The sequence below is a fragment of the Eumetopias jubatus genome, unplaced genomic scaffold (assembly GCF_037043125.1).
Source record: "Eumetopias jubatus isolate StellerSeaLion01/CBP00866 unplaced genomic scaffold, mEumJub1_p1.0 scaffold_1, whole genome shotgun sequence".
Taxonomy (NCBI): Eukaryota; Metazoa; Chordata; class Mammalia; order Carnivora; family Otariidae; genus Eumetopias; species Eumetopias jubatus.
The window spans coordinates 196,169,304-196,183,368 of record NW_028274807.1 but is presented as its reverse complement, the minus strand read 5'-3'; the positions used below and the strand labels follow the sequence as shown (position 1 = coordinate 196,183,368).

The 14,065-nt window shown below is 50.9% G+C and overlaps 1 protein-coding gene across 5 annotated transcripts in view; it reads left to right on the top strand.

Moving 5' to 3' along the window:
• Window positions 1–14,065, top strand: part of CACNA1D (calcium voltage-gated channel subunit alpha1 D) — a 292,448-nt gene that overhangs the window by 236,719 nt on the left and 41,664 nt on the right. For 3 of the 5 annotated variants that reach the window (XM_028124508.2, XM_028124510.2, XM_028124509.2), the window contains one exon: window positions 7,879–7,962. In XM_028124508.2, the coding sequence (XP_027980309.1) occupies window positions 7,879–7,962 (84 nt within the window). Of the gene's footprint in view, window positions 1–7,878; window positions 7,963–8,428; window positions 8,513–14,065 lie in introns of all 5 variants that reach the window. The other 2 variants (XM_088028067.1, XM_088028075.1) reach the window with 2 other exon arrangements.

The following is a 14,065-nucleotide window of genomic DNA, read 5'->3' as shown; positions in this document are numbered from 1 at the left end:
AGCCTCTTTTTCACCTTTTATGGAAAGTTCTACCATTTGGAGAGCGCTTACCATTTATTTGACTTAGAAAAATGTTGCTTGACTTTAAGACAAAACAAGACATGAAATTTGTTAAACACTGTTGGACTAGTCAGCATATCGTGTCGCCTTTGGGAGGGAGCAGATCCAGCCCCATCATTATCAGCGTCTGTGGTGGAAGAGGCTGACAGAACAGTGTCTAAGAGCACACCCAACTCTGGATCCAAATCCATACTCCCCACTTGCTGACGTGATTGAGTTCCTTAACGTTCCTTAACATTTTCCTCACCCACAAAATGAAGACACTACCAGCCCTGTTTCACAAGGTGGTTGGGAGGGGTAAAGATTTACTATCTGTGCCATGCTTAGAAGAGTGCCTGGCATGTGGTAACATGCTGTCATGTGTCAGTACTCTGACCGTGACGGCCACCACCATCATCCTCAAGTCATGATGGCCCCCTCGTTCTAAAGTGTAGATAGAGGAGCAAATTCCGGCTGAGCTGGGGGACGTTGGACCCTCGGCTTCTTTGCTAGCAAAGCCCCAAACTCTCAGTATGAGGCAGTGACAGAATCTGGGGACCCGGTTGTTGGTTCGTCTGGGCGTAAGACACCTTACGCCTAAAACACTGGTTTTACTGAGACTTGGATTATGATATGATCATTTCATATACTCCATATTTCCTTGGAATTCTAATCCAAAACTGTTCCTTTCTTTAATTTGAATTAATTTTTATGCAATCTTTATCAGATCTTTGTGGACCAAAAAGAAAGGACACTTGTAAGTGATCACTTGGGGTGATTGCAGCGGGGTCAAATTTGGCACCTTATGCATGGCCAGATGTTATGTACTGTGACTTGTCCATATCTACATACATAAACATCTCCTCCTTTTTCAAATTCATCTTAATTTCCTTTGAGAGTTTTGGTTTGCTTCCCTGTCACCTTTACTTCTCTGAACAATAGTTGTCTGGAGTGATGAAAAAGGTTGCCAAGTAAGAACATCAAAAGGACTTGAGAGAGACAACATGGAACCTACCCACTGAACGTTTCTAGATCCCCTTGCCTTGTCCTCCCTTGCCTGATGATTAAGCTCTGAAATGTTTCAGAGCTTGCTCTGGGCTGAAGAGAAGACACACTCGCCCATGGCATGTGTGCGTGAGAGTGCGTGTGTGTCCGTGTGTGAATGCTCACCCGCCAGCGGGCCCGTGCACCAAAGGGCTCATACACCCCTCTGCCCAGTAAACCACTGATATCAAACCTGGGAGGAGGGTTTTGGTGGTATGTGATCAAACTGGTGATATCAGGAGGGAAATGAGTAGCTAATTTTTAATCAGTACTGATTAATCAGAGTTTTAAAATGAGTGATTTCCGCTAGAAATTGTGCTGCTTTGTTGTTTTGCCCAGCAAGATATTTCCGTGGCATGAAACAGCAATAGGAGCATCTCTGTGCTTGAGGAGTGCTATTTCTGCGCTCACCGAAGCCAGGATAGACAGATTTTGTGTTGAGGATGGGGAGAGAATCAGTTCACCAAGAAATAAAGCCCTTCACGTATTGCATGGAGCACTGGGTGTTATATGCAAACAATGAATCGTGGAACACTACATCAAAAACTAACGATGTAATGAATGGTGACTAACATGACATAATAAAATAAAATTAAAAAAAAAAAAAAGAAAGAAACAAAGCCCTTCTTAAAATGCTCCCTGACTTTTCCTTGTTTTTCCTCTTCTGGGTTGACAAAGCAAGCCCAGGGGAGTAGGCTTTGACTAAGAAGCCGGTGAGACCCCTCCTCTCTCATCAGAGGGAAGTCGGGCTGAGGAGCAAGGTCATAGAGGCTGCCAAAGGGAGAGTCTTCCAGGAGATGGCCGCATGGGACAGAGGGCCGCGTGGGAACCCTAGCCTGTGGGTCTCCTCTCAGGAAAGCCTTTGTCTCTGTGAGGAGTTGGTTACAGGGCCCTTTGGGGCAGTGTTCTCCACAGTGAGGGGCACACCTTCTAGGAAAACTTGCCAGCATCTGTCAGGAGAGATGGGGTTGCTGCTGTCCTGGGATTCAGATACAGAAAGTGAAGCTGGACAAAATCCTTCCTGAAGGATGGGAAGGCACTGTGAGGAGGATGGGTTAAAAGAAGTCGGGAAACCTGACCGTGGGGACTTCCGTATTCAAGAACCTGCCAGAGAGGTGGGGCCTGCCAAGAGCACACATTTAGGGAGAAGTGGCTCGAGGACTCAGCAGGTCAGGTCATCCCGCCTCCATAAGCAGGGAGGGGAGGGTTGAGGTGGAGAGGCAGAGGTAGGAAACTCAGAGCTGGGGAGCTGCCCTGGCCGGGGAAGCCGCCTCACCGAATGGGAAGAGCTGTTCTGAGCATTGGTTCTAGGCAAGAGTGCAAGGTGGCAAGAAGCCAAAGAGCAGAATTAGGGGAAAGCAAGGAGGCCGTTGAGTGTATTACATCTACTCCCCAAGGGAAAACCCACCATCTGGCATTGACCTTGCATACTCTAGATTGTGCTTTTGACTGGGAGGTGACTGTGCCATCCTAGGCTTTTAAAAGGGAGGTCCTAACTGAAGTAAGATAAGCCCACTTCCCTGGCCTTTCCCTCTGGTACTCCCAGGGGAAGCCACTGGACGTGTCCGATGAATTCTCTTGCTCCAAGGAGGGAAACTGAAGAAGAAGGGCCTTCCCCCAAAGTACTGTCTCCTGCAGGAATAAAGAGCACTTCCAATTTGCTGGGGCTCCCTCTTTGTGCTTCTGGATGTCACCTGCCTTTGTCCAGCTTAGCTGCCTCGGCCGCGGGCTTTTCCCCGAAGAGCCACGCTTGGTTCCCAGGTCTGCATTTTGATCTTGGTTCTACCTTGAAAATGACTAATTTGTACTCCTGGCCACTTGGGCTTTGGAGAAGTAAAGGGTAGTTGGGTTTGGGGGAAGAGGAGAGTATTTTGGAGCTGTTCTCCTCTGCCGGTGCAGAGCCGCTGTACCGTGGACACCAGCATTGGTACCACCAGCCTCCTGGGACGGCATTCCCTGTCCCAGGGCCCCTGGCAGGAATACAGGCTCTTAACAAAGTGTTAACAATCTCTTTGGAGGACACCCTCCATCTCCTAGAAAGAACATCTGATAGTCTTTACAGTTTGTCAGTGACCACATCTCTTTTAGGTGATCTATTTTAATGCCAAATAATACTTGAGACCAAACATTCTTCTCCTTAGCTAGAACGTTGCGTCAGACCTCGTGGGCTCGGCCTTTGTCTTCGATGTCAGTTTCTCAGGGTGCTCTCCTGGTCCCCTTCTCCCGTGGAAAATGCTTTACAGGCCCAGAGCTTCTCCGGCCATCCATGTCATCCAGACCTCTCCTGCCCCTCCTTTCCCTGGACTGCTAAATTTCCCCCATCCCTCACCCCCGCCCAGCCCCTCTCTGCTCATCTTCCACAACGAAACTCTGGTACCAGCCACCTGTTGCCTGAGCAAAAACAAACAAACAAACAGACAAACAAACAAAAAACCACACCTTAGAATTTTCTTAGTCTCATGTTCAAAGTCCTCCACCAAACCTTGGCCCATTTGCACTTCTGCCTTGCTTCCCCGTCATTCCTTCTACACTCCCCACCCCTAGCTGTTAAGCCAGACCTTTCCATGGCATGGGCTTCTGTATATGGAAGCCCTTCTTTTGTCTTGTTATTGCTTGAGGCCTGTATGAAATGTGGGTTCCTCTGTGACATCTTCCCTACCAGTTCAGCCAAAGTCTGTTCTTCCCTTCACCTGCATGTCCACTAGATGCTTACTGGGCGATGTCATGATCAATACTTCTTTGGATCTCTCCGTTAACTGCTGAGAGGCTGCTTGAGGTCACAGGCTGGGTCTCCTGCGTCCCACACAATGCCTGCTCCATGCTGGCCGCTCAGTAAGGGTGGGTGGGATGAAGAAAGGCATAAACAGATGAGCCTGTAGGTGCAGCCTCTTGACATGAGATGGTACGCAGGGTATTTTCTGTCACAGGATATCTGATCGGAGTAGAGTGGCCAAAGGTGAATGCTTTCCTGTAAGCCCCCGCTTGACCTCTGGAAAGGCTTGTGCTAGTTAGAAAGCTGTCAGTTATGGTGTCTACTGAAATCTGGTGCTGTGGGTCATCTCTTGGATCCGGCACTGCCCAAATAGTCCCCAGCAGAAATTGCTGAGTGACCTGGCTGCCATGGTAAACCACAAAACCGGGTGATTTGTGAGGGCTCCTTCAGATCTGCAGATGAGAGGGACTCCAGGCAGCAGAAAGAACCCGGACTCGGGCTGCTTCTCTTGTTTCTGTTCCACACACATTACCCCCCGCCAACATGTTACCCTTCCGCACATGCACACGCACGCCACACCTGTGTGCTATATCCCGGCTGGAGTTCCAGCTCTGCTTCCAGGACCCCATAGTCAGGAGCAACGTGGACAGACGTCTGTCTGACAGACTCTCAGAGTTCTTGGAAATCTTGAAAGTTCCTGGCCCTAATGCCCACATGAGTCTGCTTTATGATTTAAAATTTCTGAGTCAGACATGTTTCTGAATAATAGAGATTATCACATGTGGCTGACTTGCGTGGTCTTTCCAAGCCTGTAGGACTTGACAAAAAATAAGAGTTGACTCTGGCTGAGTGCTGGGGACTGCTGGTTCCACTTGAGGGGGCCTGGCCTGGGCATTCAGTGGCAGGAGAACCTGTCATTTTTGGCCAAGAGAAGAGGGCACGGGGATGGGTCCTCTGCCAGAAGCCCTTTGTCTCATCTTCTGGTTGCCCAGACACTGTGGTGACTTTGGTGGGGAAAGGGTGGGGGACTGAGTCATGCTCATTCGACAGTGATTTGAGCACATAGGAGGCTACTAAACAGGGAATCAGATGTGGGGAGAAAGAGAGCCTGGCTTTTTCTGCCTCCGCTGGCCCCCTGGCATAGCCACCTTGTCTGAGCTTGTGATTCCAGCCACCTGCATCAGCTCGAGCCTCCCGTTGTCTGCATTAGGGGTAGGTACCTTCAGTCCAGGAGTCCTCTAGGACTTGGGCACAATTTGTGAGTGTGCGGGATCTTCTGAAGAGAGTTGACGAGATTGCCAAAATGTTCAAGGACCCCAAATGGGAAGCCCCTATTGCATTGGTTTAAGGTGATTTCATGTACCACAGTGGACCAGAATGGGCCAGTTGGAGGATAGTGTGTAGGCCAATGGGAATGATTCAGAGGTAAGTACTGATAATTCTGGAAAAGCAGGGGAGGAGCTATTCAGGAATAAAGTCCAAAGTGGGGGCGCGGGTGGTGGCCTTGGCCTCAGGTGAACAGCCTACTGTAGTGGGAGGAGTAGCACGTGGGGTACAGCTGTGGGCGGGGGCTGGTCTTGTGCCTGGACAGGAGAGGAGGAGGAACTCAGGGTCTTCAGCTGCTCTCCATACCCCGGAGGCCTGACTGTTACAGGCGCCCAGCTGTCTCAGTGAGGCATCAGCTCCTCTCTAGGGGAGATGGGAACGATCACCAAACTCTCCTTAGCTTTGGAGATGCTGTTAAATCCAGGAAGGGAAGGCTCTGGTCCTCAGAGTAGCTTGTGGCACGGCTGCTGGTCAAATGCCTGTTTGTCACCTATCCACACAACGTAAATAAGGGACCCCGACACCCCCACGGCAGCGCTTAGCACTTGACCCAAGTGACTTTTGTGTTAGGAGGTCTTCTCTGTGAAGGAAGTGATGCGCTCCTTTGGGTCCAGGCACAAGCTCTTTGTGTCCTGACCAGCCAGTGTGACCAGCATGCTCAGTGGCTCTAGTCTAGCCCTCAGAGTGGCTGGCCTTGCCCCAGTCGGCCAGCCAAGAATCACAGAGCATTGGGAAGAAAAGCTAGAAGGTGCAAAACGTGGTGTTCATTAAGACTTGACTTGTGTACACAGGTCGGCAGGGTTGATGCAGGCAGAATCCCTTTGTTTACTTGTTGGAGGCCTGAGATGAGGGGTCTGGACGGATGCCAGTCAGTGAGGCAACGTGTGACAGAGAAGGGGAGGGGAGAGGTGAAGAGTGGGTGAGAGGTCATGGCAGGTTGGGTGGGAAAATCTTACATCATTTAAGATGAAATTTTTTAAAAGTCCAAACCATCAATTAGTGTCCTAGCTCCCCCGTAATTGTACTTGGAGTGCGTGATCAACAGTAACTAGAACAAATAGCCCCACTCCAGTTATTAGGATTACCAACACGTGCACACTTTCTATCGTGTCATCAAAGGTTGGGGCTCAGCAGTGGCTTTCTTGGGGCCTGCATGTGATCACAAGTTGATGGGACCTGAAACTTCAAAGTACCTTCTGTTCTGGTTTTCTTTATCCTCACTAAGTGTACCCAGTTGTAACCATGCTTGGCCCTTTTTTATATATTTCAGAACTGGATTTTTTTTTTTTTAATTTCCAAAACATGTTCCAACTTTTTGAAAAGACAGTTGATTTTCAGATAGAGTCGTCGACCATGCAACCAGAAGCCTCTATGCGTAGTGCCCACCCCCACCCTTCTGACCAAGAGTTTCCAGGGGCTGTCAGGAGACAGCAGGCATGAATTTAGCACCTACCGTGCGGAGCCCACAAGAGCGCATACATAAAATGTATGCCACATAGATATACACGGATTTATAAGTCACAGTCAGACATCGTGCCTTCATGCTTGTTGCAAGATAGGAGGATCTGAATGATGGTAGGATGCTAGGTCGGTGGAAGAAAGAGCCATTGCAGTGTGTGGAGCAATGGGATCAAGGCTCTGGGGTAGAGAGTGGGGCTAGTGGGGGAGGGGACGGAAGAGTCAGCATGGTACTCATCCTCAGAGGGCTTTCAGTGGGTTAAAGCTGCAGACAGAGACCCCAAATTCAGTGACGAGGACATGTGAGAGGCAGAGCAGAGATCAGGAGGATCTGAAAAGGTCCCTTCAAGGAGCTGGCATTTGGTCTGACCTTGGAGGAAGTGGATTTGGGCAGAGTCAGGGTGGAGAGGGCTGGGATTGCTGTTGCCGCTGAGAGGGGGAAGAACCTGTTGGTGCTTCTGAGGGATGGCAAGGAGTCCTCCTAGCCTGGAGGGTGGAGAGAGAAGGGAGGAGAGCTGGGGTACAGGGAGGATTCTCTCGAGGCCAGTGGGAGCCTTAGTGCAGCATCACCCTTGACTGTGCTTTTCCCTCGTAAGACCCGTGTGGGCTCCCTACACAACCCCCTTACCCACAGACCGGAGTGACTACCCCCCGCCACTCTGTGCCCTGGACTGCGTGCCTCACTGTGCCTCTGTCCCAGTGAGGCCAAGGGCTCTATGAGGACAGAGCACACCCTTCATAATCCTTTCACCGGTGAGGAGCAGGAGGAGCTACTGATTTGTTTTAAGAGCACAGAAAGAACGTGTGAAAGGCTGGTCACGGTGTTCTTTAATTGGGAGAAGAGAACTTGGGGAAGGAGTAGGGGGAGGGCCTGCTGACTCTCCTGTGTAAGGGTTGCAAACTTAGAAGGGCCGCACACCCTCTTGTGACAGCTTGAAGTTGTGACCCTAGTTGCACCGGCAGGGTTTTCAGAGGCGCCTCTGCCCTGCACAAACTCCGCTTGGTCTGGGGCCGCTCGGGGCCATGGGTCTGCACTGCGCGTGCGTGCGTGCGCGTGCGTGTGTGCGTGTGCTGTGCCTGTGTGCGTGCGTGCGCGCGCGCCCTCTCTCACACATGCAGGTGCCCCCCAGCCTCTGTCCCTTTCCGCCAGTCAACGGTACTGTTGCCTCCCTTTGGCTCTCCCACCCCACCTGGTTGCCATGGGTACGGCGGGGCCTCCGATATGTCCCCGTATGATCCGTGTGGCGTTTCCATTCCTACGTGCTCATAAACGTCTGCCCCCTGCCTGCTCTGTCCAGGGGTATTTTAGTGACGCCTGGAACACGTTTGACTCCCTCATCGTAATCGGCAGCATTATAGACGTGGCCCTCAGCGAAGCCGACGTGAGTATGCGCCCGCCGTGGCCGCCCGCCTCGTGTCCTCTCTCTGTCTGCACATTCCGCTCCCCGCCCCGCACTGGCATCACCTGGACAAGTCACAGGCCCCAACCTCACTGGATCTAAAACCAGGAATTTCCTCACGAGAGCTGTGGACAAGAGGCTTGTGAGGGTCGAGCTTTATCCCAGGCCTTTGCAGACACAGAGCACCTTTCGGAGGGCTGACCCGGGCAGCGTTTCCCGAGTCGCTGGTAGGCAGGGCAAGACAGGCGTCTCTCATTGTTTTTATTTGCTGTGTCAGCAGCAACACCCAAAGTGACGTACCTATAACATGTTTGTTTTAGGGTGATTTTTTTTCAAGTAGCCGGGTGGCATAATGCTAGAATGTTCCCTTTTTATAACACTGTCCTTTTCTTCTTTTTTCCTGTTGTGCTTCCTCTCCTCTGTGGCTTCTGAATGCTTGCCCTAACAGCACTATTTCACTGATGCATGGAACACTTTTGATGCCTTAATTGTTGTTGGTAGCGTCGTTGATATTGCTATAACTGAAGTGAATGTAAGTAGCAAACTTTGTGTCCTGTGACGTGATTGTTTCTGTTAAGTCTGACACTCAGGAGCCTAGAAACCGTATCCATGGGTCTCTCTACACTTAAGAAATTCGGGCATACATTTATTTTAGAAGACGAAGAACATTTTGTAGCCTCCCCTCCCCCGCCCCGCCCCCTTCCCCTGAAAGAGAGTAGAGAAGGAAATGTAGAATGGCCATTTTGGAGCCAAACATTATTTTAAAAAGAGAAGTTCTTAGGAGCCTGTGAAGGGCCGGGAGTTAATTTATGTGAGAATGTGAACATTAGCACGCGCTAGCTGTGTGACCTCGGCTGGGCACCTGACTGCCCTGTGCCTCAGATTTTTCCAGCTGCAAAATGGGGTTCATAATGTGTGCCCTGGTACCTACAATGGTTCTGTGAAGGGAAGGGGGGGCGGGGCTTCATAGCCACGCCATGAACACGTGACTGCTGCTGCCTTCACCTGTATCATGTGCACCTGCCGAGTCTGACTAGTGACACTGGGGAGTACCCTGTCCTAGCTCCCCAAACGATGGTGATCTCATGGACCAGGGGAAGGAGGGCTGAGTGTGTATGAGGACAGGGTGTCCATTCTCCTCTGTTGCACTTGATTGAGCCCTTTAATAAGGAAACAAGTGCAGCAGCAGTGTGGTAGATGGAGTGACCCACCCTTCCAGAACCATCCTGAGAACCCTCCTTCAAAATTAAGAGGCTCCAGAAAGGGGAGCACTGCCCCCTTTCTAGTCGTTCTTGGATCTAACCCATGCCTGAACCAGAAGGACCTGAGGCCGGCACAAATGGCCCTGCTCACCTGGTCTGTCCCCAGTTTGTCACAAGTCTTAGTGGGTGTCCAGTGTGTGTGCCCCAGTTGTGTAGAGCCCGTGCCGGGGATGAATGGAGCATGGGGTGGGGCTGCTGTGCGGTGTTGACTTCCTGCTCCATGTGGCCAGCCCCGCCCTCCTCCCCCACCCCTGGCTGGGAAGGGACCTCCTTGCTCTGCCTGGCTGACATCTGCAGGATTGTACGGCCCATCCTGGTGTCCAGACAGCCTGTGTCAAATAAGGATGGTGCAGTCCCTCTTTATGCCGCTGCTTTGGGGCTAAGCCAAGCCTAGATCACAGACCAGTGGGACGGCCGCTGGCCCGGCACTCCTAAGGCCTGACAGTTCTGGTCTTGGTTCAAAACTGACTTGTTGGACCTGGGCCTCAGTTCCCCCATGGATCAGCTGGGGCAAATGATATCTGCCCTCCCTGCTTCGTAGGTGTGTCGGGGGGATAAAATGATGCAGATATTTGTGAAAATGCTGGTTACAAAACTCGAAGTATTAGGGAGATAAAGGCTATTATCCAAGTGTAGACTTTCCGTGGACTAACAAGTGAAATGGACTGTAAGACATGTCCACGAGGGTGTGATGTATGCCTCACAACACCCCAATCCATGCCATGACAAGGGACTAAAGTGGTATTTTCCTAGACCCAGGAAGATACATCCCCCAACCTCCGTGAGCCCAGACTTAGATAAATTGCACTTTATGTGAAATATCCCATAACTCAGCTATAAAATTGTCATTCAAATGTGTAAATTATGCTTGGTTATAAAATAATCTAATGCTAATGGCAGAACAGCAGGACCCTAACTGGGCTGCCATGAGCTCTCTCCTGAGTTTATGACCAGACGTTGCCTGCTTAACCATCTCCTGACGTAAATTACTTACAACCTTTGTCAAAGTCTGCTTACGTGAAAATTCTGGCACAGACCCTTACGTAAGTCAGAGATGGTCTGTAATGGAAATGAAAATAGAATAAACTACAGTTTCAGCAGTTCTCCCTGGAGTGCTCTGTGCTGAAAGGGATGTGCAGGTGGTGGGCATAAATGCTGGGTTTCTGGGTACCAGGATGTGGCCGAAGTTTGTTCACTGAGCCAGCAAGCCAGCTCTCCAATGCCTCATTCCCCGCCCCCCGCTGGCTGGCAGGGTGTGGCGCTGGTGCCCTCAGTTGACAGCACGTGCCCAGCTTTCCGGCTGCCCCTTCATATGCTGGGGGCAGGAGCACACCGTGCCTGTCCCCTCTGGCCCCACCTTGCTCATCAGTGTCGCAGACATATCCTTCTTCATGTGTTATCCGTCAGGAAAGCTGCAGTGGTACAAAAACGCACACCGAACTTTCTAGTTAGCATTTGACTTTGGGGTGTCTGCACAAAACAGGCTTTCATTGGGCCCATTTCTGGCACTCCATCAGACTTTCAAAATCACGCCGGTGACCATTCTCATGCCATTTTCTAGTCAGTGACTTTTCCCCTGGTCAGATATAGCCCGAGACAAAAGCTCCCTCGGCTGGTGGCAAAACCAGCTGTCCACCCTAGGCCAACAGAACCCCTTGGGAGGTCTCAGCAGTTCTGGGCTGGGCCGCAGTGCAGGGCAAATGCTCAAAGCCACCTTCTCATGTATTCAGTCTCTCAACACGTGTGTCCTGGGCACATACAGTTTGCAGGCTATGGGCACAAAGATAAAAGAGACTGGATGTCCTTAACTTCTGATGGTATAACTGTTAATGGTGGAGCTGCTAATTCCTCCAGCCCCTTCTCCCACACATGCCAGGTTCCGCAGAGGAGCAACTCACATCCTATCCCTGGGCTGGCCTTACCCCCCAAGCTCCTGGGTCAGCTCAGTTTGAACACCCTTCGTCCATGTTGGCTGTTTTTAGCTATGATAAGTTATCATTTTCTGCAATATTTAACTTGCTGTGCTCTCTCCCCCAACCTCTGTTGATCTTTCTTTTCTGTTGCCTAATTGATTTTCATGTTGGTTTTATTTTTAGAAAATTGTAGCGGCAAGTATATATAAACATATATACGGTGATGTCGTTGTTAAAGCAAAAGCACTTTAAAGACTGTATACCTGTTTGTGGCTTCCCCACCTTTGGTTTTCACTGAGTTTCACCGGGTGTGCTATTTATGGGTCGTGGTCATCTAAATTGTTTCCCATCCCCTGGGTCCCCGTCTCCACCTGGGGTCTGGGCCAGGGCCATCTTGGCCAGTCATGCTTGGCTGTGTGGCTTGCCAGCATTGTCTTCAAGAATGATTGATCTAGCCTGCAAATGAGAAATCTAGCTTGCGTTTGTAGTTTGCAAAACATTTTGGATGGCCCTTTCTGTTGTCCTGCTTGATGCCCCCTCAGCCCCCTTCTGCTGCCCCTGCCTATGTACCTCCCCCCCCCCACCCCTTGCTCTGACCATGGTTTGATGGCTCTCACAGATTTGTCTTTATCACATCTGGTCATAACATCATCAAGCTGCTAAAATGTCAGATGATGACTGGCAGGCTCACCTTTGCTCACCCTCGGATGCCTGTTGGTGCCTCGAATGGTAAAATGACCCAGCACCCCACTTTCCCTAACCCGGGCAGTGGCTGTTGCCAGCACTGAGTCCTTTCCCACTATCATTATTGCTGGGGCAGCCAAATACTTGTGCAGAAGCTATGACTGCCTTGTTCTTACTGAAGGCATGTGAAAAGTTAGTAAGGAGCTCCCTCCCAGGGGCCCAGGAATTGTCCCTGACCTGGTGACCGACAGCTGTACTCAGCTTCTGGTTGTTCAGCCCTCCGTTCCAGGTGCCAGCCTTTTTCTGGGGACCAGGTCACTGATTTCTGGACATAGGCTCAGCATTCCCATATACAGAAGCTGTCTCTCCCAGAAGTGTTATGTGTCAGGTCAGAAGTAGCCAGAGGGAGGCTCTTCCCCACTCCCACCTCCAAAGAGCAGGTTCTCCAGCATGTTCTGTGATGCTGGTTCGCTTCCTGTCTGGAGTGGAAAACCACATCATCTAAGCCTTTCTGGGAAGAGATGGGGATTAATACAGCAAATGCGGACTGGTCTCTTTGGTTGCACTTGGGAAGCTCAGGGATTGTTTGGCTCCTGTAGTTACTGTGGGCTGACCCCAAACCTACATCTCAAGAGCCTGCCTGAGAACCCTGTGCAAAGGGGCTGGAGGGTCATCAGGTGTGCCCCAGGATCTAAGGAGACTTCTGGACCCAGGCACACAGTTTGGCCTCCTCAGGCTGAGGGCCATCTCCCTGTGGGGTTCCCAGCTGAAGACACTGACCCTCAGGGTTGGAAGGAACTGCTGAGGGCCTCCAGCCCAAGCCCAGAGATGGCACTGGAATCCTCTCCACTGAGGACTGACCACACAGCCCTGGTGGCTGTCTTTGGAAAACTACCCAGGGAGTGAACCCTTTCCCAGTCTCAGCCTCTGAGGGCATTCTGTCATTGATCCCAGGATCACACAGGGCATCAGCTCACCCATGTTCCAACCACAGCCTCCAAAGCCTGCTGTGTTTCCAAGCCTCCTCCACCCTCTGTGGGCAAGATGGGGTTACAGTTAACCTGTTTGCATCGTCTGGGTACTGAGCCCTCATCAACTCCAAAAGAACCCACTGCTCAGCTGTAACAGCCTGAGTGGGCTTTTCTAGGGGCTCCCCTCTGTATGGCCCATCCAGACCAAAAGGAATTTGTTGACGTGAGTGACCACCTGAAGATGTGCCCAGCTTTACCCTGGCTTAAGACTGGAGTTCCCTATTCGAGCAGCACCTTAGAATCACCTGGGAGCTTTTAAAACTCCCAAAGCTCTGGCATACCCCAGACCAAGGAGATAAGAATCCTTGGAGTGGGACCTGGGCATCAGATTCTGCAAAAGAGCCAGCCCCAGGCAGTTGGAATGTGCAGCCCAGGATGAGAGCTGGCCTGCCCTTTGCATCTGGCTGGCATCTGTAGTTTGGGCAAAGCCATCTTCAGGGTCCTTCCAATTTGTAAGATATTTTGGCAACTTGCACCGTCCCCCAGTGCTGCCAGCAACATCCTCCTCCACGGCAGTGCTCCCTGCCCAGCATGGCACTGAGGGAAGGAGGAGGTGTCACAGGCTGCACTGGGGGTGCACGTGGCTTGGTGTGCTGTTTGTGCTGTCCTTCCTTTCTGCATGTTGTGCTGACATGTCCCTCCACGAATGCTGTCTGGTTCTCCTCTTCATTTTTTTTTTTTTTTAAGAATATCCAGGGTTTCAAGTTCACAGTCTAAAATGTGTCATACTTCAAAGGTGTCAGGTGGAAAAGAGATGTGCACTTCAAATGTCAGTTTGGCCACTGACTTAACCACATTATGAGGGAGGGGGCACGGAGAGGTCCATCCAGACTTGGAATGAGATGGGGAGGACAAGCAGAAGGGGCCGGGGCCAGATCGTAGCCAGAGAGTGTCTTCCCTGACCAATAGCCCTCTTATTCTTGCAGGTCTAACACGCAAGTTATGGACATCTCAAAAGTATCACCATAGAGTGCTCTGTTTTAGGCACACCCTGGCCCCCTTGAGCATAGGCAGGCAGAGGCGTGCATGCACACACCCCCACATACTCACACACCCTCCCACTCCAGCTGCACAGGTGAGACCCAAAAGCCTCATGCACACAGCCTTAGGGAGATTGGGAGACAGAACTTTAGAGAACTAATTCCTCCATTTGTTAAATTCATTAAGTTAAAACCATCATCTGTTCCTTTAAGAT